Source organism: Sinocyclocheilus grahami, unplaced genomic scaffold (genome assembly GCF_001515645.1).
Source record: "Sinocyclocheilus grahami isolate Dianchi unplaced genomic scaffold, SAMN03320097.WGS_v1.1 scaffold517.1, whole genome shotgun sequence".
Classification (NCBI taxonomy): Eukaryota; Metazoa; Chordata; class Actinopteri; order Cypriniformes; family Cyprinidae; genus Sinocyclocheilus; species Sinocyclocheilus grahami.
In genome coordinates, this window is record NW_015505696.1 from 863,894 (window position 1) to 887,339 (window position 23,446).

At 34.8% G+C, this 23,446-nt stretch overlaps 1 protein-coding gene across 1 annotated transcript in view; it reads left to right on the forward strand.

Moving 5' to 3' along the window:
• The window catches only part of LOC107554864 (SZT2 subunit of KICSTOR complex), a 96,470-nt gene that overhangs the window by 21,377 nt on the left and 51,647 nt on the right, over positions 1-23,446 (forward strand). Inside the window, exons 22-45 of the mRNA XM_016237502.1 lie at positions 281-481; positions 1,518-1,615; positions 3,148-3,286; positions 3,805-4,017; positions 4,708-4,915; positions 6,214-6,261; positions 8,573-8,700; positions 10,006-10,270; positions 10,358-10,529; positions 10,627-10,719; positions 10,897-10,975; positions 12,169-12,459; positions 13,860-13,998; positions 14,090-14,206; positions 14,287-14,356; positions 15,426-15,740; positions 16,618-16,882; positions 18,004-18,078; positions 18,176-18,314; positions 19,157-19,265; positions 19,411-19,531; positions 21,292-21,444; positions 21,558-21,660; positions 23,298-23,412. Coding sequence (XP_016092988.1) covers positions 281-481; positions 1,518-1,615; positions 3,148-3,286; positions 3,805-4,017; positions 4,708-4,915; positions 6,214-6,261; positions 8,573-8,700; positions 10,006-10,270; positions 10,358-10,529; positions 10,627-10,719; positions 10,897-10,975; positions 12,169-12,459; positions 13,860-13,998; positions 14,090-14,206; positions 14,287-14,356; positions 15,426-15,740; positions 16,618-16,882; positions 18,004-18,078; positions 18,176-18,314; positions 19,157-19,265; positions 19,411-19,531; positions 21,292-21,444; positions 21,558-21,660; positions 23,298-23,412 — 3,656 coding nt within the window. The remainder of the gene's footprint in view (positions 1-280; positions 482-1,517; positions 1,616-3,147; positions 3,287-3,804; positions 4,018-4,707; positions 4,916-6,213; positions 6,262-8,572; positions 8,701-10,005; positions 10,271-10,357; positions 10,530-10,626; positions 10,720-10,896; positions 10,976-12,168; positions 12,460-13,859; positions 13,999-14,089; positions 14,207-14,286; positions 14,357-15,425; positions 15,741-16,617; positions 16,883-18,003; positions 18,079-18,175; positions 18,315-19,156; positions 19,266-19,410; positions 19,532-21,291; positions 21,445-21,557; positions 21,661-23,297; positions 23,413-23,446) is intronic.

Genomic DNA, 23,446 nt, shown 5'->3' on the forward strand with positions numbered 1-23,446 from the left:
CTAAGAACTTCATTTGGACAACTTTAAAGCTGATTTTCTCAATATTTAGATTTTTTTGCACCCTCAGATTCCAGATTTTCAAATAGTTGTGTCTCCGCCAAATATTGTCCTATCCTAACAAACCATACATCAATGGAAAGATTATTTATTCAGCTTTCAGATGCATTCTCAATTTCGAAAAATTGACACTTATGACTGGTTTTGTGGTCCAGGGTCACGAATGAGTGAACACTGGGGCTTATTTCACAGTTTTTCTGTTGACCTTTGACCTCTGTTACAGAGGGGCAGGAGGACGCCTCCCGTAGCACCTCCTCTCTGCCCAACGACCTCCTCCTCAGCCTCTTCCACGGCTCGCTGCAGAACGAGCTCAGTGATCGAGAGATCCTGTTGACTGACGGCGATCATGTGGCGTTCATGCATCACATCCTAGAGCGGGAAAGAGATGGCCACGTGGCTCCATTCTCACTTCCTGTCATCAAAGGTGATTTGCCTGTATTAATGGTAAAATGTCTGCAACGCTCATGCACCCAAATGAAAACATACACTACTGTTCAAAAGATTTGAAAGAAATGAATACTTTTATTCAGCAAGGATGCATTAAATTGATGAAAAGTGACAGTAAAGACATTTATAATGTAACAAAAGATTTCTTTTTCAAATAAACGCTGTTCTTTCGAACTTTCTATTTTATCAAAGAATCCTAAAAAAATAACTTTTTTCATAGTTTCCACAAAAATATTGGGCAGCACAACTGTTTTCAACATTGATAATAATCAGAAATGTTTCTTGAGCAGCAAATCAGCATATTAGAATGATTTCTGAAGATCATGTGACACTGAAGACTGGAGGAATGATGCTTTGATCACAGCAATAAATTACATTTGAAAATATATATACATAGAAAACTGTTATTATATATTTAATTTTAGTTTTAATTATTTTATTATATAAATTGTAATAATATTTCACAATATAAGTTTTTGCTGTATTTTTGATTAAATAAATGCAGCCTTGGCGAGCAGAATAGACATCTATTAAAATCATTTGGTAGTGTGTGTGTATATATACAGTATATTATAATTCAGCTTTGCCTTCAGAGGAATAAATTAAATTTTAACACATACGAATAGAAAACAGTTATTTTAAATAGTAATAATATTTCACAATATGACTGTTTTTACTGTATTTTTGATCAAATAAATGCAGCCTTGGTGAGCAGAAGAGACTTATATATATATATAATTAATCTGGAAACACAGAGCAACCACCCTTGGTTTGTTGTTTTCATTTACTCTTGCTTAAGTGTAAGTGTAAAGTGGCATTGCGCTCATTGAAGAAGAAACAAGATGTTTAAACTAAGTAGATGATTTAAAACACACTAATTGAAAGACTTCACACTAATGGATGCCAGACATCCCAAATGACCTTTAATTGATTCAATAGCAGTTACTAGTGACATAAGAAGAGACTGACCCCTGATCTTCCCTCATGAGGTTTATCTGTGTGTGTGTTTTCAGAGGAGAGCTTGAAGCATCTGGAGAGGCAGGACACTGTTCTGTCTTTCCACACGATTGGAAGCAGTAAAGAGGTGACGGGCTCCTCCAGCACACTGCAGGTACATCAGCTCATATTACAGCTCAGCTGAAAAAACCCAACCACACTCATAGTCAGTGTTGGGGAAAGCTACTTTTAAAAGTAATGCATTACAATATTGCGTTACTCCATAAAAAAGTAACTAATTATGTTACTTTTTATGGAAAGTAATGTGTTGCGTTACTTTTGCGTTACTTTTTAAATCTGGACAGGGCTTGCTTGTTTGTTTTTAAAATAAAAAAGTTATATTTTTGGCAAATATAAAAGCCTTTTCACACCAAAAGGCAAATGTATAAGCCTCAAGCTGAAGGGAAAGTAAATTTACGTCCGTACAGTAGAATGCAGAAGAAGACATTTCAACACTTCAGCAATAAAAGTAAGAGTACTAGAGTAATTTGTGCTTATTAGTACGCTTGAACTGGATCATCGAAGGTCAGAAGCAAAGACATTGGTTAATAGAATGGGATTTAATACATAAAGGATATTTGTGTTGTTTAACATTTAATTATTGCAGGTTTGCGTCATATTCTGAGTTGCATTATTTTTATTCATTTTGAGGAATACTGAATCTGTGTTTTTTTTATGCATATTCATATTTATTTTAGAACTACAGTAACATCTGATTTCTCTCAACATGAGGACGGGAGAGCTGTCAATCAATAAATTGGAAAAAAAAAGTAACTTGCGTTACTTATTTGAAAAAGTAACTCAGATATTCTCTTGTAAATTAAAAAGTAATGTGTTACTTTACTAGTTACTTGAAAACAAGTAATCTGATTACGTTACTTGTAATGCGTTACCCCCAACACTGCTGATAACCAGTCCACACATGTGTGTGAAACAGCCTTTGGCTGGTAAATCAAATGGAGTTAACTTTATCTGGAGCATAATACATATTACATAAATGACCCATAATTGATATCTGACCCTCACTGATGGAACTAAAGTATACAACTCACACACTTTTTACCACAGTGGACGATTAAACATCAGCTTATTGCTGCCTGGGAATAGAACCTATGAGGCATCATGCCTTACTAGTTACAGGTGCACATTAGTCCATCACTTATATGCAAGGGGAAAACACAAAACAATTGCATTATTTGTATATTTTCAATATAAATACATTTTAATTAAATAAAAAAATCATGGCTGGCTAGAAATATTTATTAAAAAAAATACAAACTAACTAAATAATAAAATGATAAAAAAATAAAATAAAATAAATTGATATTATATTTTTCTCAGATTATTTTCCAGATTGTTTGCTGCTTCTGTGATACTTTTTTCCCCCAAGATTCTTTGATGAATAGAAAGTTCAAAAGAGCAGCATTTATTTGAAATAGAAGACTTTTGTAAGATTATAAATTTACTTTACTGGCACTTTTGATCAATTTAATGTGTCCTTGCTGAATAAAAATATTAATTTCTTTCATTTAAAAATAAATAAATAAATAAATAAATCTTACTGACCCCAAACTTTCAAACGGCAGTGTACTTATCCTTCTGTTGTTGGCGGAGTTGTTACAGTGTGTGTGTGTTTGTTCTTGGCAGAGCTTCAGTAATGCAGATCTTGTGGATGACGAGCCAGCTGGCGCGGAGCAGGACTGCTTATCTCCTCACTGGAAATGTTACGCCAAATACATCAGTCATCAGCAGATCCTGCTCACTTTCCTGCCAGCTACATTCACAGGTGCATCGTCTGTCAATGCCAATAGTCCTTTAAGTTTACACACATCATGAGATTGAAGTTATTTGAATGCTTTTTATTTAGCCACTTACATTTTTGGCTGCAAACATGAAACATGCCCACAGATGAACCCAGCAGTGTTTGACTAAACTAGTATTGCAATCTGGAGAATGTTACTACCAACTACCAGTCGGTGGGTCTTTAATACTTATAAATACCAATGTTAAAGAAAATGCAAGAAAAAAGTTTATTATTAAAATAATAATCTGTTGCTTAATATATAATAAATAATAATTATGAATAAAACATTCATAATGAATATAAAATTTTTATTGCTGTAGTCTAATGATTATTCAGTTAATATTGCGTCAAAATGCAGAAGAAATTATAGTAATAAAAAAAAAACCTAACACTCCCTTAACTTATGACATGGCTTTTGTGTAACTTAATATCTTGTAATATTGTTGTTATGTGCTTATTTTTTAATAACTTTCTATTTAAGCTTTATTTTGACTGTGCAGATGTGCAGATTTTGATGTCGTCTGGGCTGGAAACTGAACCTCCAATCAACAGCAGTCTCCTGGAAGAGGAGGAGACCTGTAGTCACGGCAACGGCCAATCACAGGCCGACTCCTTCAGCAGCTCTGCCAATGGTCCACAGGTTGGAACAGGTCAACATGGAGAAGACAGGAAGGGGTCCACAGTGGAAGCAGGAGTGAACACAAGTGATGCTGGTATGGGACTTAAATTCTGCTGCATGTTTCCAGACTGGATTTGACACAATGAAGTGACAAATATGACAGAAACTGAAACCAAACAAGGGAGTTTAGTTGTGTTTCACATCAGGGTTATTGTACTTAACTAAAAATACAAATAAAAGCATAAAAAAAAGGTTTTTGTTAGTTGAAATAAAATCCAAAAAATAAATGGTGCCTTGCACACCTGACCCAATTGTGTGTAAGATGAAATTACAGTACAAACTAGAACAATATCTATCTTTCACACTACGCAAATGTGCATCATCAAACTGTAAAACTGAAATAATACAATCTAAAAAAAATACATTTATTTTTTTTCATCTAGTTGCCAAGGCAACATCTCTATTTTCATTTAGTTTTAAATTGTCTATTTAGGTAATTTAGTTTAAATTAATTTAAATTGAGTTACTTTAGTTTAAACCGTGTAGATATATACACAAATAAAATAAAATAAAAAAAAGTAATAAAAATGGCAAGAACTTAGAAATGACTAAACTCACTAAAATGAAAACAGAAAATATAAAAATAAAAAATATTCAAAATATTAATAATATATCAAAGCTACAAAACATAGCTGCGTCACATGATCCAGCTGGTTAGGGCAAAAAAAAATGAATGAGATGGGAGAGATTTTTATATTCATACCTCTTGTCTCATAACTTTCAGCTTCAGAGGAGAAGGACGGCGTTCAGTTTGTGGAGCCTCAGAAGCGAGACTGTCACATCACGTTCAGCAGACAGGTGTCTCAGCAGAGCGGCGGCGACGCAGCACGACCCCGCTGCCCCATCTACATCTACAACTGCTCCCTGGAGTCCCTCAAAGAGCAGCTGGTCCACCCGCGCTCAGGACGCCAGCCCAGAGACGTCTTCTTCAGGTACTGAGACACGCTGCCTCATACAGAGGAAAGCTACTGTGTGTCGCTTGAAGGTCTCAGGACACCAGCTCTGTTCTAAACCATAGAGAGCGGCCTACTGCATACCTAGACTGCGACCTGCTGAAGCAGTGTCTAACTGAAGTAGGACCTTATAAGTCACACTCTTATTTTAGTATCGTTGATATACTATTATACTTTATATTTAGAATTGTATTTATTTATTTATTTTTCTATTTTAAATTTATATATTTTTTCCACTTTAATTTTAGTTAAAGTTTTAGTAATTTAGTGTTTTTGCGATTTTTATACTTCTTCTTTCTATTTTTTAAAAATATATATATATCTATATAGATTTTTTCGATATAGTTATTTAGTTTAGTTTTTCTTTTCTTTTAATGTGTCTATATAGTTTTTATTAAATGTTTTTTCTCTTAGTTTTACTTTAGTTAAACTAAACGAAAATGAGAACTGAAAATTATTATTTTTAATTCTATTTTTATATTATTTAGAATTTTATATTTTATAATTGATATAATTTATATTCTGTTTTCCACTTTAATTTTAGTTAAGTAAGTTTTAGTTATTTTGTGTTTTTGCAATTTTTATTCATTTTCTTTGAGTTTTCTTTCTTTCTTTTCTTTTTTTTTTTTTAAATATGTCTTTATAGTTTTTATTAATTTGTATTTATTAGTTTTACTTTATTTTAATTAATATTTTTAATTTTATTTTTATATTATTTTTACAATTTTTCTATTTTATAATTTTAGTATTATTTATATTGCTGTTTCCACTTGAATTTTAGTTAAAGTTTTTGTAATTTTGTGTTTTTGTCATTTTTATTTAAAAATGCCTATAGAGTTTTTTATTAATTAGTTAGTTTTACTTTAGTTTAGTTATTTTGGTGCTTCAAGTTGAATTAAATGAAAATGAGAAATGTTGATATATAATAACTAGAATAAAATATGTTTACTTTTGTATATTTTATTTTATTTCAGTTAAAGTTTAAGTAACGAAAAAGTTTTTTTTATGGTTTTGAACTCTCTAACTTTAATTCTAACTCTAACTCTAACTTTAACTCCATTAACCCTGTTAAGTGACTGAATTGAAAAGCTCTTCATGACCAATAAACGGTCTGAATAAAAGCATCGATAACATACTTAGTTATGATGTCTAATAAAGTTGCCTCGGTAGGCGGTTCACTGTATTTTGGAGCAGAGCTGTTGTGTTTGATCATTTCAGAGGGCATCATGTGCTCATCCTAATGTTGTACTGTCTGGTTTCTCTTTGGATGAGAATAGAGCTCAAGAGACAGACTCCTGGGAGTTCAGTCAGCAGCCCAAATACAGGTAGCCCTGCTTACTGCTTCCTGCTGCCGCCCTACAGCGGGACGGGGCGGGAGGGAAGGGGTGTGAGGGGGCTGCTTTGGCCCCGTTACCCTAAGGATGGCCCTTCTTTCTTTCTCTTTCTCTGGAGGGTTTTGCTGTTCTACGAAGGTGACCGTAATGAGGGGATATTAGGCTACTGAACACTTAAAAGGGTCTGAGGTCTTAAAATAACAGAATTAAAGCAAACGTTTATCTCTGTATATGCCGTTCAAAGTTTGGGTGTCAGTAATTATTATTATTTTTTTTTAAAGAAATGCATACTTATATTCAGCAAGGATGCATTAAATTGATCAAAAGTGACAGTAAATGCACTTATAACGTTACAAAAGATTTTTTATTTCAAATAAATGCTGTTCTTTTACTTTCTATTCATCCAAGAATCCTGAAAAAATCAAGCAGCACAACTGTTTTCAACATTGATAATAATCAGAAATGTTTCTTGAGCAGCAAATCAGCATATTAGAATGATTTCTGAAGATCATGTGACACTGAAGACTGGAGTAATGATGCTGAAAATACAGCTGCGCATCACAGGAATAAATGACATTTTAACAGATATTCACATAGAAAACTAAAATAATATTTCACAGTATTCCTGCTTTTACTGTAATTTTGATCAAATAAAGCCAGCCTTGGGGAGCAGAAGAGACTCCTTTCAAAAACAATCAAATATCTTACCAGCCCCAAAGGTTTGAGCTGTAGTTTATATTGTTGTTGATTTGGATTGTTCTATATTATCTCATGTGTTTTAAGACCTCACATGCTGCTGAGGGTTGTTTCCTCTGCCTTCTGATGTTCAGTACCAGTCAAAAGTTTGGACGTACTTAACTGAAGGCCTTCTGATTACGCTGGGAAATGGAAAAGCAATGCGGCAAAACAAATCCCTCATACATGTTCCACATTTTCTTCATGCCTTTTCAATACAGTTTCAAAAGCATCCCAGGATGCACCTCATGTTTTTATGATGCACGTCTAGAGTCCGCAGAGCTTGAACTAAGAAGAAGGTCAAATATAAAGGAGGTTTTGTTTGTGTCACAATTTGTGCATTTCAAAATGAGTTGAGAAAAGTCATAGTAAAGCATGAGTAGATGTATCCAAACTTTTGACTGGTAGTGTACATACTTAAATTAGGAGGTTAGTGCCCTGCATGCAGACATTTAGGAGATCGCTAGACATTCGAAACAAGGCTAAATGACTGGAATATAACTTATGTCCTCTTTATTCTTGATTTATTTGTGGGATTTGTCTTTGTTGATCCGGTATGTTCTTCTGCATGATAAACGTCTGTCTCGGTGGTAATGTCTGCTCATCTGAGCATCCCAATTTTAGGCTACATACTATATTGGTGTCCTCAACGTCTTGATTTTTTTCCACTAAGCTTTTCCCGCTTTGTTGAACACAAAAATGGTAAACCTCTGGCGTATAAACCTCGGGTGTTGTTGCTTCATGGCTGTAAATCTGTTTTGCATGCTTTTAAAGCTGGTTTGAAACTGTTGCAGTATAACTGGTTTGATATTTTCCCGTCCTCTTCAGCGGTATTTACATTTGATGATCCACTGGACTGTAGATAAATGTAATCCTATTGCACTGTGCTGCTTATTATATCGTATTACACTCAGGAATACTGAGGTATCATCGGCCACTGATATTTCAAATCAACACGTCAGCAATCAGCTATTAAGGAGTGGTATTTTAATAATTAATTAAACATGTTTATTGCACTCTATAGGGTCTGTAATCACCTTTTGTTCTTGCACGTAATATAGTCAATAAATACAGACCAGAATTAATCAAATCTGAAAAATAGAAAGCACGCATTTGGTTTTTGTACACGTCAGACAGATATGGTTGTTGCATGTTATCTGCATTTTCATAATGGTGTCTTTTTTCAGAAATTGCTAATAAATTGCCTTATTTATTTGTTATAAATATTGATTTATTTAACATCACGCATGAGGTCTGACTCAGTGTTTCTACAATAATAAACAGCTCTTGTATCTCTTTGTAGGGCTGTAATGGAACTCTGTTTGAATTTAAATGCATTGGCTAAAAGCAAAATGCTGACCTGAAGACAAAAGTTAAAAGAAGTGTCTGAAAGAGCCAGTTTTTCTCTGTAATAGACGTATGGATGAGTACTTTTCCTGCTGCTTGTCTCTGCTATTTTAGGCTGGTGTCTGGTGTAGTGTTGTAGGAGATGTCTGGCAGATTGTGGCATGCTGTTATCTGGTGTGTGTGTGTGTGTGTGTGTGTGTGTGTGTGTGTCTCTGGGCAGGTCAATCTCTCAGGAGCGCAGCAGCGCCTGCTCCTGGACTGAGCTCATGACGCACCCTCACAAACACAAAGAACTGGCCAACTACTGCAGCTTGCTGCAGGAGCACTACTACCAGAGCTATGTCAAAGGTCACACTCTAACATATGCATAGAGCTTAAATAAATACAAATATAAATAAGCAAAAAAAAAAAACTAAATAAATAAAGAACTCATTTTAAGCATTTAAGCACATTCATCTACGGAATTCTCATTACTCTAATGCAATAAATAAGTAAGTAAATAAAAATAATTCTCATTACAGTACGTTTTTTCCATTACATTTATGGTAATACTTTACAATAAGGTTCCACTTGTTAACTATATTTAATGCATTTACTAACAATGAGCAATACATTTGTTACAGTACTTATTAATCTTTGTTAATGTTCGTTAATAAAAGAATACAGCTGTTCATTGTTAGTCCATGTTAGCTCAGGTCTATTAAATAACATTAATAGATACAACTTTTGATTTTAATAATGTATTAGTAAATGTTGGAATCAATATTAACTAAGATTAATAAATACTTTTAAGTATTAAAAGTATACTTTTAAGTAAAGTATTTATCATTGTTAGTTTAACTAATGTTTACAAATGGAAACTTATTGTAAAGTGTTACCGCATTAATTTTATTATTTTAAAATAAAACTTTAAATAAATAAACAAAAAAATAAGAAATCATTTTTAAACATTTAAGCACATTTATCTCCCGAATTCTCATTAGTGTAATGCAAAAAAAAAAAATAAGTAAAATAAAATTCTCATTACTTCATTGAGTCCAGACATTTAAACATTTTTTTTTTTTTATTATTATTTTAAAATAAAATATATAAACTAGCAAGCAAAAAATTAAGAAATCATGTATAAGCATTTAAGCACATTTATGTCACGGATTCTTATTAGTGTAATGCAAAAAAAAATAAAAAATCATTACTGTTGAGTCCAGACATTTGCATAAATTGCATTTATTTTATTATTATTTTAAAATAAAATGGTTTTTATTTTATTTTATTATATCATTAGTTTTTATGTAATCCACATTGTTCTCAATGGTGATTCATTAGCATCTCATTACTGAGATTATTAATGAGAATCACCCTGTTTGTCTAAATAAAAGGTATTTAATTAATTCTTTTTGTATTTAAATAAATATAAATATTAGTCTAAAATAAATTGTGTCTGCTGATCTACAGTAAAAAAAAACATTAGTTTCATATATATACTGTATATATATATAATTCTTGCACATATATATAATGCATTTAATTAATGTGAATTGGGGCACAAAATGTGTTCATAAAAATAATATCACAATACAAAAATACGTACAATGTTATTAATGTAATTTTCACGGCAAATTATTTCATTGGTCTTGCGCCTGTGTTGATTGACAGGTGTTTATCGCAGTCTGCAGCAGTCGCACAACGTGAGCTCGCAGGACTTACTGACAGCTATGGACTACTGCGAGGAGTCGCTGCAGGAGATCGACATCACTTCCTTCCTGCAGACGCTCTGCGGACACGTGCGTGTGTTTCGTGAGCGTCACGAGCTGCATGGCTCTGTCAACGTAAGCAAGTCCAGTGACGCTTCCACCACCTTCATCATCGGAGAGGGAGAGGATGATGGAGCTGACAGAGCCACGCTGGTGTCTTCATCCAGGTACTGACCTTAGAGCAATGCATTGTGGGATTAATGCTTTGTTTTCATTGTTTTTATATATTTTATATTTGTTTTTTTTCCTCAAAGTATTGAGCTGGAGGATGTGAGTGAAGCGGATTCCAGTGGGAAAGTCTCTGCTCCCACATCCCCGCTGGACCTGGACGAACCGAAGTCTCCAAAAATCCCAGAATTCCCTCTGTCGCTCCTCCAGTCCCAGCAGAAATGTGACGTGTATCCTGATTTGCACAAAATCATACAGGTACGGCTGACAGCAAATGCTGTCAGGGGTGTAGAAACAACATTTTTACAACACAGCTGTCATACAGACGATATCTCATATTCTTTTTGTTTCACAGGATAAGTTCATGGAAATTGGTGCTCAGTATTTCAAGACTGTACCGTCCAATCCACATTATTTCTTTTACTGCCTTCCATCTTCCAAAAAAGAGGTGCGTACACACATTAAAAACATACACACATTATATAAAATACAAAAACAGAACTGTATTGGAAACACTGGGAATAGTCTTATATAGACAAATGTTTGACTGTCAGATTGGCGCTCATCTTTATAACATGAATGGTTTATGGGAGCGTTTTCCTTTCCTCTCGTCCACCGTCTGCAGGAGGATTTGGACCGAGAGGGAGAGCGGAGAGCCAGTGAGGACTGTGAGGTGTCTGAAGCTGAACTCGCCACAGAAGACGGTTAGACATCCTTCATGACACACTGAATGTTCAATTTAATACCCCAGTGCTACATTTTTAATATCACCTATATCTAAGTGTCCACCTCAGGCTGTTTTGATAAAGTTCACATTCAGTAAATAATTGGTTTTGAAGAAATTTAATGCCATTTGCAACATATTTAAAGCGCTTAACTGTAATATTTCCCTCACTAAATGCGTTATGCATAAAGAAAATAATAGTGTTTTAAACATCTGTTTATCAATCCAGTGATGCTTCAGTTGGATTGTGAAAAGTTTTCTATTATATTATTAGTCAGGGATGTAACGATGCACCTTTAGCCGGTTAAAAATCGATACAAATGTGTGACGATTCAAGTCGGTGGGCATTTATAATAATGTATCTCTGAGGGGAGCTGACTGAATTCAGAAAATTTTAGATGGTATTTTCTTTTCATCTTGCTTCCATAAAATGCATATTAAAGTACTGTTTATAAGCGCTGCGCTGCTTTGTTTACAGCGGTAAACCAATAAACGCTGTATCGCTGCTGTTCCACGAGCGCCTCCTGCTGTCAGAGAGCGAATCTGCGTCTCTTTCAGAGCTTCTGCTGTTTCTGTTTCCTGCAGATGTTTTGCGTAGTATAGTTTCACAAAGCTAAAGTCAGACCATTCTGTTTTTGCTTCAAATTTCGAAATGATACAATCTAATTTAAATCAAAAACTGCTCATGCATCACCTTTGTTTAGATCGTGATTAAAATGCCGTGGTTGCCTCTAATTTTAAATGGGAAAAGCACAAGCAAAGCCTTAGTTTGTTTATATGAAGACATGTCTTTTATTTGTATTATTCATTCATGTGATTTGGGAATTTAGTTTTGTGATTCAACATATTTCAATTTCACAAAGAAATGTGCAACATTTTGTCTAATAATAATAGAACACTTTTTCATTTATGATTTGTCATTTTGTTAAAAAATCATGGGAAAATCGAATCGCATGAATCGTTACATCTCTATTATTAGTTAATAATATTGCATGCACAGCCACGGTGCCATAGCACTGGTGAATGAACATTTAACAGGGACTTTAGTAGGGTCCGTTGATTTCATGTTATTTGGAAAGTTTATGTGTGCATTTAATAGTGTTTTGCACCCGTTAGTAAACTTGAAGTATATTAAAACATGGTTATCCATATTTATGTTTTGCATATGCGCAGAGAACGTGTCGGGCTGCTGCATCGTGACGGAGAGTGACACGGATCTGGAGGTGGAGTATCAGGATTGTGGGAATGGCAGAGGACAGGGAGCAGGTGAAGGCGAGTCTCCGTCGGACTCCAACACGGTGAACCAGGACGAGGACTCCTTCAGTATTCTGGACGGAGACTCTCTGCTGGAGGTGGAGGGTCCGCAGCCGGAGATGCCGCCTCTGTTCGTGCACCTCACCTGCTCCGTCAACATGAAGAGCTGCCATGGCTCCATGCCCACGCAAACCCTGCCAACCTGTCTGGGTGAGACACTGAACACACCGCTGAGGGTTCTGCCACTGACTTCAGACTCTGTGCTTACAGTCATTTAACAGGGTCTTATTCGACACTTTTGTTGCATTTAGTTTTTTCCATAAAGTCCGCTATCAATGTCAGTCAAGATTAATTCACCAAAAAATGTATCATTTTGTTTTTCATGGCCATTTTTTAACTGTACTGTATATTTGCATACAATATTTTGACACTTTTATCCAAATCAAGTTATAATTGAATAACGTTAAAATTATAATAACTTTTGCAAATCAGCTTTGTTATGACTGGCTCTCTTCTTCACTTTAAAAATCATAATAGTGCTAAATAATAATTTGCTAAATGCTAAACAAGTATTTATATGATATGTAAATGTAGGTGGACTTATGTTAATTAGCTTATGGTTGTGAATTGTATTTAATCCATTTAATTGTATTAATTTCAAGGATTGGCTAAATATATATGAAAATATGCCACATCAAAATCCTGATCAACAGTGTTGTTAAAATAAAAAAAGAAAACAAATGATTTTCTAAAAATAAATCTAAAACTAACAAAAATATTGAATGAATTGAAATTAAGCTGAAATAAATATTAGATGAAAATGCTGAACTTTAAAAAAAAAACAAACAAAAAAAAACCTACCTGAAATAAAATAAGTTTAAGTCGAAGTACTAAAAAATACCAAAAGCTGAACTGAAATAAAATAAATTAAAGCTAAACAGTTACATTGTAAAAAAAATGACATAAGCACTAATTGCTTAATAACAAAATTACTAAAATGTTATTTATGAAAATAAATAAATGTAACTTTAAAATATTAATACATTCTATAATAATATATACATAATATAAATATAATAATATAATATAAATAAAGAACAACTCATGAAAAATCATTATTATAAAACGGAGAGTTCCGGTCCTTGATTCTGATTGGCTGAGCCGCGTTCGAAGCTGTAGTAAATTACTCTACAACACACACCTTTGTTTACGTTTGTGTGTTGTTCATCAACCACAACTGTTTCTGAGGAGCTACATTGTTTGGTGGAAGAATACTGTTTTTATTAATATCATTACACTTTATTTGCTCGGTTTTATTTTGTGAAACCTTACTACATATATGGAATAACCGTTTTATAAAAAGCAATAAGCCCCGTGTAGCCTCCACTCCGTGGACAACGCCCCTTAGCTGTTATAAATTCACTGTAAACCATGGCTTCTTGGGGCTTATTGCTTTAATTCATTGGTTAGAAGGGATGGACACCATGTATATTGAGTTGCTTTTTTATCTCAGATTTTATCCCCCTGATTAGTATTAATCTGGTTCATGTATTTTCAATAATGTTAGTGAATCTAAAAATGATTATTATTATTATTATAATTTTTTGCAGGTGAAGTCATTACCTGTCTTGAGGACGCTGAGAGTCTTCAGTCGGTGGATCTGAACGAGTTGTCTGTCACGCTTGATATCTTCGTGCTCACGTTACCTCTGGACATCGAGGTCATGGCTCCTGACTTCCACCACAACAGGTCAGTGCTTGTGTAGCGTCGCAGAGTGAGGAAGAAAACAGCATGGCTCCAGCTGGAGTGATCCTGATGGTTCTCTGTGCATGTACTGTAGATACACGTCTGAGAGCAGCGTGTCTCTGAACCGCTCTCCTGGACAGCCCTCGTCCTATCGCTCTGACGAGGAGCTCATGGCTAATCTGGACGGCCTGCGCGGGGTCGGTGTGGAAAGGTGAGCGTTCGGAGCTCAGCAGACATCATCTGTTGCCAAATATCTTGAGGATGAACTTGTTGTTTTGTCGTCTTCTGCAGTATGTCTGGAGATCCGCTGTCCAAACTTCCTATTCCACACAAAATGGCTGTTTTAGCCACCATGGATGAGGTGAGAGTGCAAAGATTTCAATGAAAATTAAAGTGATTTTATTATTTATTTAATAATAATAATAATATTTAATGGCATTGTAATTTTAAACAATAATAATTTTCAATATTCTCAAACAATTATTGGCAACACTTTACAATAAGTCCCATTAGTAATGCATTGCTAACATTAACTAACATTGAGTAATGCACATGTTATAGTATTTATTAATGTTCGCTAAAACTAGCTAATAAAAGTACAACTATTTATTGTTAGTTCATGTTAGCTCAATTCCATAAAATTATATTTCCAGATGTTTATTTTAACAATGTATTGGTAAATGTTGAAATTGAATTAATGCTTGTAATAAAGTATAAAGTGACATTGTTAATTCATGATAACTAATGTAGTTAACTACTGTTAACAAATGGAACCTTATTGTAAAGCGTTACTCAATTATTTATCATTGATCCAGTAATGAAAGTGCGGTATATGAAATATGCATGAAAGTTTAGTCTGTTTATTATTGCAAAAGGAGGATTTCTTTATTTCAGAAATCGTTTTTGTCTGTCTTTAACCAGTGTTATTTTAGTGTCATTAATAATCTATTTTTTATATATATATATATATATTTTGAATTGTTTTTTTATTTTTATATTTTCAATTTTAAGTTTCAGTCATTTAGTTTTGTTTTTTGTTTTTATTATAATATATATAACAATATTGTAAAAAATGTATAGCCTGATTGCACTGTAAGTCGCTTTGGATAAAAGCGTCTGCTAAATGCATAAATTATTATTATTATGAATTATTATTATAATACATAAACGGGCATGAAATATATATTCAAATAAATGTATGATTTTAGTTAAAATTATTTTATGTGAGAAGAAAAAGTGAAAAGTGATACAAGAGACATGAAACGAGCACAAAATCAGGGGCTGGAGATAAAGGTTATACGGTTTAGCTTTATTATACAAAACATCTGACCTCAAGATTGACCGATCAAAATCAAATCTCCCAAAGAGCCTTTTTGTTGTCCTCCTCTTCATCTGGTGTATGATTCATGTGTTTTTTTTCCCTGAAGCAGGTGGAGTGTGGAGACACGCAGAGGGCCGAGGAGGACACGCGGCCTGCAGCAGCTGATTCAGTCAGCAAGTCTCACTCTGAGACCTCTGACCCCGGGCCGATCAAACAGGCCGACGCGGAAGAGACTCGACCTCAGAGTGCCATCAGCAGCGCTGCTCACCTGCAGGCAGGCAGCAGCAGCACCGAGCACTCGTCTGATCACACGTCCCCTCCAAAAACCCCCTCCGCTGCCAGCCTGGCCGAGTCCGTGCAGTCCACCACACACAGTGAGTGTCACGAGAAACCAGCGTCATCTGAGTTTACTGAGAGCCTGCTGGTGTAGTTAGACTGAACATTGCAAAAAAGGCCTGCACACTATGAGGATGAAAAAAAGACAACAATAAGGTGCAAGATTTAAGAGTCATCTTAAAGAAATATTTCAGCCAAAAATTTAAATTTGCTGATAATTTATAATTTAGTCCATCCAAGATGTAGATGAGTTTGTTTTTTCATCAGATTTGGAGAAATGTAGCATTGCATCACTTGCTCACCAATGCAGTGAATGGGTGCCGTCAGAATGAGAGTCCAAACAGCTGATAAAAACATCACAGTAATCCACACCACTCCAATCCATCAGTTAAACGTTTTTAACTTCAAACCATCATTTCCAGTCAAAATAATCCATGAATGAAAGACTCGACTCAGTTGATTTCAGTAGATCTATACATTGACATTTTAAGCTAACGATGCAATACTTTAATGAAGCATAATACATAGTACACACAAAAATTGGTTTAAATAGTCATGTGTAGATTAGATTAAAAAATATATATATTTTAGCTAGTGAATAAATCTGATCAAATATATATAGGTATATTTGTAATTAATTTGAAAAAAAATTCACAAACTTAAATGACCTAATTTATGATGGAAATGGCAGTAAATACATAAACGGGCATGAAATATATATTCAAATAAATGTATGATTTTAGTTAAAATTATTTTATGTGAGAAGAAAAAGTGAAAAGTGATACAAGAGACATGAAACGAGCACAAAATCAGGGGCTGGAGATAAAGGTTATACGGTTTAGCTTTATTATACAAAACATCTGACCTCAAGATTGACCGATCAAAATCAAATCTCCCAAAGAGCCTTTTTGTTGTCCTCCTCTTCATCTGGTGTATGATTCATGTGTTTTTTTTCCCTGAAGCAGGTGGAGTGTGGAGACACGCAGAGGGCCGAGGAGGACACGCGGCCTGCAGCAGCTGATTCAGTCAGCAAGTCTCACTCTGAGACCTCTGACCCCGGGCCGATCAAACAGGCCGACGCGGAAGAGACTCGACCTCAGAGTGCCATCAGCAGCGCTGCTCACCTGCAGGCAGGCAGCAGCAGCACCGAGCACTCGTCTGATCACACGTCCCCTCCAAAAACCCCCTCCGCTGCCAGCCTGGCCGAGTCCGTGCAGTCCACCACACACAGTGAGTGTCACGAGAAACCAGCGTCATCTGAGTTTACTGAGAGCCTGCTGGTGTAGTTAGACTGAACATTGCAAAAAAGGCCTGCACACTATGAGGATGAAAAAAAGACAACAATAAGGTGCAAGATTTAAGAGTCATCTTAAAGAAATATTTCAGCCAAAAATTAAAATTTGCTGATAATTTATAATTTAGTCCATCCAAGATGTAGATGAGTTTGTTTTTTCATCAGATTTGGAGAAATGTAGCATTGCATCACTTGCTCACCAATGCAGTGAATGGGTGCCGTCAGAATGAGAGTCCAAACAGCTGATAAAAACATCACAGTAATCCACACCACTCCAATCCATCAGTTAAACGTTTTTAACTTCAAACCATCATTTCCAGTCAAAATAATCCAGTAATCCACAAAATAGCCCATAATCCATAATAAAGCTTCCTCCAGTGAAAAACTCATCTGGTCTGAATCAGGAGAGAAATCTGCACAGATCAAGCACTGTTTATAAGCCAAAACAGCTCTAAACAAATATGTGGGTGGATTTTGATGTGAGAGAGAACAGGGCGGGAAGCATTATTGTGGATTATGGACTCGTATTTTGGCTGGAAATGATGGTTTGAAGTTAAAAATGTCTTACTGATGGAATTGTTTCTTACAAACATGCAGCTTTTCGCTTAAAAAGATGTTGACTGGAGTACTGTGGATTACTTGTGGATTACTGTGATGTTTTTATCAGCTGTTTGGACTCTCATTCTGATGGCACCCATTCACTGCATTGGTGAGCAAGTGATGCAATGCTACATTTCTCCAAATCTGATGAAGAAACTAATTTATCTACATCCTGGAGGGATTTAGGATGAGGACATTTTCAGCAAATTTGGATTTTTAGATGAACTATTCGATAACATGGTTGCATATGTCACATGATAAATTAAAAAAAAAGTTTTTGGATCATGTGATTTATATTTTTTTTTGTTGCTTTTTTGTTTGGATTATTGTCATCCTTTTGGATGTTTTCCGGCGCAATGATTTTGTTTGTTTGTTTGTTTATCCATAGTTAGACTCTAATAATAAATATATATGTATTCTATTTATTCTAAGCGGCTTTGATTCCTGTTGCTTTTAGGCAGTGGGAAACTGCGGCCCAGTCGAGTTCAGAGCGTCGTCTCCAGTCAAGGCAGCCTGGACTCAGACATGATGGGTGAGACTTTACTCAACACACAGCATGTTCAAACTCACATTTACATCACAATCATCATTCCTCATGGTCCTTGTCCTCTCTGCTGTGTGTGTTTCAGGTTATGATGGAGGCAGCAGTGATTCTGAGTGTGACGGACCCACTATGAATGAGCAGGAGAGACAGACGCCGCTCATGCCTGATTTCTGGCTCATCGTCAGAATTCATCAGGACAGAGTGGAGGTTTTCTCTCACGCCAGGTACTGCTGCAGAGACACGAAGTTCACATTCAGAAAGCACCAAATGCAAGCAAAAATCAGCAAGTTAACCGGCTGGTAGAAGGCTGGTTTGAAATGATCGTATGACACTCTGTCTTATTTAAGTCATTTGCTAGACAAGCCGCACTATTATTATTATTATTACTCGTATTTGGTGTTTTCAACGTATTAAACATCAGTACAGTCTCATGGTTTGTTGACATGAATGTTTGTTGTTTGGTAAGGAGTGTGCTATTATTTTTCTTTAAAAAAATAATTTTATAAAATTATAAAATGTATTGATTATTTGAAATAATTTTAATTTATTTTTCTAAATTATTATTATTATTATTAAATTTTATTTTAGAAATAATCATTTTAAATACACACACATACACATATAATATATTAATTATTTAATGCTATTTGATGATTATTCAATTATTAATTACTTTTTAACTGCATATAATATTATTATATAATATAACATTATTTCTTAAAAAAAAAAAAATATATATATATATATATATATATATATATATCATATTATTTTCCCATTACAAAAATTTTGGCAGGAAGACAAATAAAGAATCTCCTTCTATTTTCCAGCGTTTATTGTTGACTTCAAAGCTGTTTTGTTGTCCAAGTCTTATGCCTATCAATGAGTTTGTGTTCAGTTGTGCTCTAAATATATGAAGCATACAAATGAGCAGCATGTCTGTTTGTAGTGCTTAAATTGTAAACGCTTTTCCCCAGACATGCAAACAAAACCGAGTTTTGCATTTTCCAGCTGAGAATGTAAAAACACTTAGTACTGTTGTGAATCTTGAGCATTGTGTTGTCAGGAGTTTTAACAGAGGGAAAGAGGAGGAAGAGGAGGAGATCCCAGAGTACCTGCGTCTTCATCAGCTGGTGGTGAGGAGGATTGGAGAAATGTGCCGAACAGTCAACCAGGTAAAGAACAGCCTTTCACTATCAGTGTAAAGTCTGGTCCAGCTCATTCTGGCCAGAAACACACACTATCTCAGTCGTCACCTCTGATCCTCTAGCACTGTTTTCCACTTTGTTACTCTTTAACCTCCCGTGATTTTCTCCACAGCGCCTCCTGCTGCAGGACCTGCATGATAGTCGCGTGTGTCACTCTCTCCTGGTGGCTGAGAGCGAAGAGGACATCTGGAAGCACGAGTCGCTCTACCGGCCCAGGATGACCAACTCTGACGGTGCAGTACTTAATGCCACAGCCGAATGACTGACACACACTCTTTCTACACGCCAGAGCCGGGCTCGCAACCTCTTTGACAGGAAGTGCCGATTTGGAATGTTTTTGTTTTAAAAAATAGCTACATTAGTCAGAAAATTGTCATAATTTTCCCAGATTTCTTCATCTATAAAAATCTTTTGTATGGGACCCAAATTTTCCAGCTCAGACTGCTCTGCTTTTCCGTTTTCTTTTAATTTCATCACACATTTAGAGTCTTTTATGCCAAAAGACTACAAATATGTGATGAAATTAAGAGAGATACTGCTCATAACTAAATAAAATGCCGAAGGTTTAGTGCAACAAATAGTTTGGCATGTGAGCTACTCACTATTTCTAATGAGCAAATAAATCAATGAAATGCAATGCAAGTAAATGCATGAAATATTAATCTCTTTTACTCTTACTGCTTCAGATCCATGGGAAAATTATTTAATTGCGTTATTATTATTATTTTATTATTATCTAATAAAATTGTGATCCACAATGCAATTTAAAAAAAGCAGATTGGCCAAAAACAATTGTGATTATGTGTCAGTATTACCATAAATACTTTATTATTATAATAATTATTATTATAAAAAATATTAAACTGAATAATAAATATTGCCATTGCAATATTTTACTGCAAAATAAAAAAAATCTAATATTTAAGAAAAGTTTTAGTAAAATAATGTATTTGACAGTACAACTGTAAGATTACAATATTTATTTATTTATTGCCTTAAAAGCTTAATGGTTTAATGTTTTTAATTTTTTTAGTCGGTTATAAGCGTTTCTCATTACATATCTCAAAACTCGTTGACCCAAGACCCAAACTCTTGCAGCGCATATTTTTGCACTGCGAAAAAAAAAAATTCCTACCCTACAAATATCTGAACATTCATAATTCAAGACACAAGAAAAATAACAAGATATTAAGTTTTGCATTCTGAAAAATGTATCAAAATTAAGTGAGTTTATGCTCAAAACAAGAAAAATATCTGCCAATTGGATAAAACAATTTTTTTTTCTTGTTTTAAGCATAAACTTGCTTAATTTCAATGCAGAAAATAAGACTTAATATCTTATGTTAACTAATTGTATTTTGATTTAAGAATGTTTAGATATTTGTACTGGAAAACAAGACGAAAATACTAAGTAAGAAAGTAATTTCTGCAGTGTATTTAATTAAATTGCAGCATTTGTGATAATGGCACAAAGCCATATCTTGATTTCAGTTTTATTTTAATGAATTGTGTAGCCCCACACCACGCGTATGGCTTTGTGTAAATGAAAACTGCTGATATTGTTGCACTCTTGGTATGCAGTACAGATTTAATAACGCCTGCTGCTGCTGTAAAATGCAGAACAATTTACACTAATGCAAACAAACGCAGACTTTCACACAGAAGCCCATCGGGAAGGTCAATTCAAGGGTGGTGATAATGAGACAGCAGTATGAGTCTGAGCACTCGCCTTATTGACTACAATTTTATATCCGCTGTTTAGCGTGAATTACCGCACTAATGTCCTCATATGGCCTATCGCTCTGCCTCAGACTGTGCAAATGAATTGGATCCAGTCGACCACAGAGATCAACGCTCAAATGCTTAATTTGTATCGTACTTGAGGTGCTCTGCGGGTCTGTGGAGTTCAGCTAACCCTGCTAATCACCCTTTTGTTATGAAATTGTTAAGATGAAAGTCTCATCCCCATCATTGCACATTTTTCCCGCCTCAGACTACAATGCAGATGAGAGCTATCAGCCGCGGGACTACCTTGCCGCTACCATGCAGTTCATCCCAGGTTACTTCGCCTGTGACGTGGTCTGGAGCACCGTCATTTATATTCACCCACGCCTCAAAATGGGGCCCAACATGGGCGTGTCCCGGGGTGAGTGACACCACAGCGGACCAATCAGGTGGCTCCTAATGAAAACATGATTTTACCTTAAAAAACTGGGAAGCTTGTGTCCAAAGATGATTTGTTTTCTCTGATTCTTTCAGCTATCCAGGCTCTGCGCTCCGTTCTAAACGCTTTCTGTGTGGTAAACCGCAAAAACATGTTTGTTTATCAGGAGCGCACCACCAAATCTGTGTTCTACCTCCGGTGAGTCAGAACCTCTGCATTTTTTCATATTAGATATTGACCAATATGAGCTTTTCAGTGAATGATGCTGGTATCTGAAGAGAGTTTGTTGATCCAACACTAAGGTCGTGGGTTCGATTCCCAGGGAGTGCATGAACTGATGACGTGTTTAGCTTGAGTAGAAAGTAAACCGCTTTGGTTAAAAACATTTCCAAATGCAGTAATATAAATGTGAATGTTAAAGTATCAATTTACACTTCCGTTCAAACGTTTGGGGTTGGTAACATTTTTGAAAGAAGTCTCTTCTGCTCTCCAAGGCTGCATTTATTTGATCAAAAATACAAAAAATTTTTTAAAAATGTGAAATATTATTACAATTTCAAATAGTGAATATCTATGTGAATATCTGTTAAACTGTAATTTATTGCGGTGATCAAAGCTGTATTTTCAGCATCATTTCTGCAGTCTTCAGTGTCACATGATCCTTCAGAAATCATAATAATATGCTAATTTGCTGCTCGAGAAACATTTCTGATTATTATCAGTATTTTTCAGCTTCATATTTTTGTAGAAATGTGATACAATTCGTATTTCAGGATTGTTGAAAAAGTTTAAATTGTGTAAAGTTTAAAAAGATTCCTAAATATGTTGAAAAAGTAACAAAACGCAGCACAACGACCAAAGACATCCATCTAACATATTTTAAATAGACCAACTTTTAAAACATAGCAAAGAAGGAAAGCAAGAAAAAGTGTGCAAATGGCTGACAATTGTGCATTTATCTTATTTTTGAGGATCAAATATTGATTAAATTGACTCATACCTACTCATTCTTTATTATTTTTACTATTTTGAACATTGTAGAATAATGATTAATTATTAAAAAATATTTTAAAATGATTAAAACTATGAAATAACAATAGTATGAGAATTGTTTATATATAAAATATATATGTTGAACAATCTATCTATCTATCTATCTATCTATATATCTATATATATATCTATATATATATATATATATAAATGTATATTCATAGAATTTATTTGAAATAAAAATCTTTTGTAACATTTGTAAATGTCTTTACTGTCATTTCTGATCAGCTTAATGCTAAATAAAAGTATTAATTTATCTTTATTGGGTAGTGCATCTATGTTTATTTGTAGATTTATTACCTAATTCGTTGTTTTATCACCCGATCCTCATTGTTTTATGGCAGATAAATCCAGCTCTGATTGCCAAATAAATTCTGTCATCATCTCATTTAAAAAGATCTTGTTCCCTTAATCATCCTGCATTTAATTAGATACTTTTAGCTCAGGTTATGAAGCTGCTATTTCAAAGGAACTAAAGGAACTGTTAGTGACTGATATAATGCCTATACACAGGCACGTTATAATTGATAAGTATACACATTCACAAATACTTATTATTAGCGTGCCCCAAAAAATGATTGCACAGTATTTACTTGTTGGTCATTCAGAAATAATTGAAAGCAGAACATGTGTTGATATATCTGTCTGCCACTATAATCTCTTTAATTTCTCCATCTGTGGCATTCTCGCCATAATCTCCTAGTGCTGTAAGTGATGGCTAGAATGCATTTGAATTATTTTCATGTTCTTGACCTCCTCGTCCCATCTGTCCGTCTCCACAGGCTCTCCGAGACGTCTCAGGCAGGGAAGTACAGTGATTTGGATGGAAACGTGCACGTGTCGCGCTCTGTCGGTCTGGCCCGCAGCCAGGAGCCGCTGGGCTCTGAGGACCTCACGGTAATATTCACATACTGTCACTTCCCATTACGCT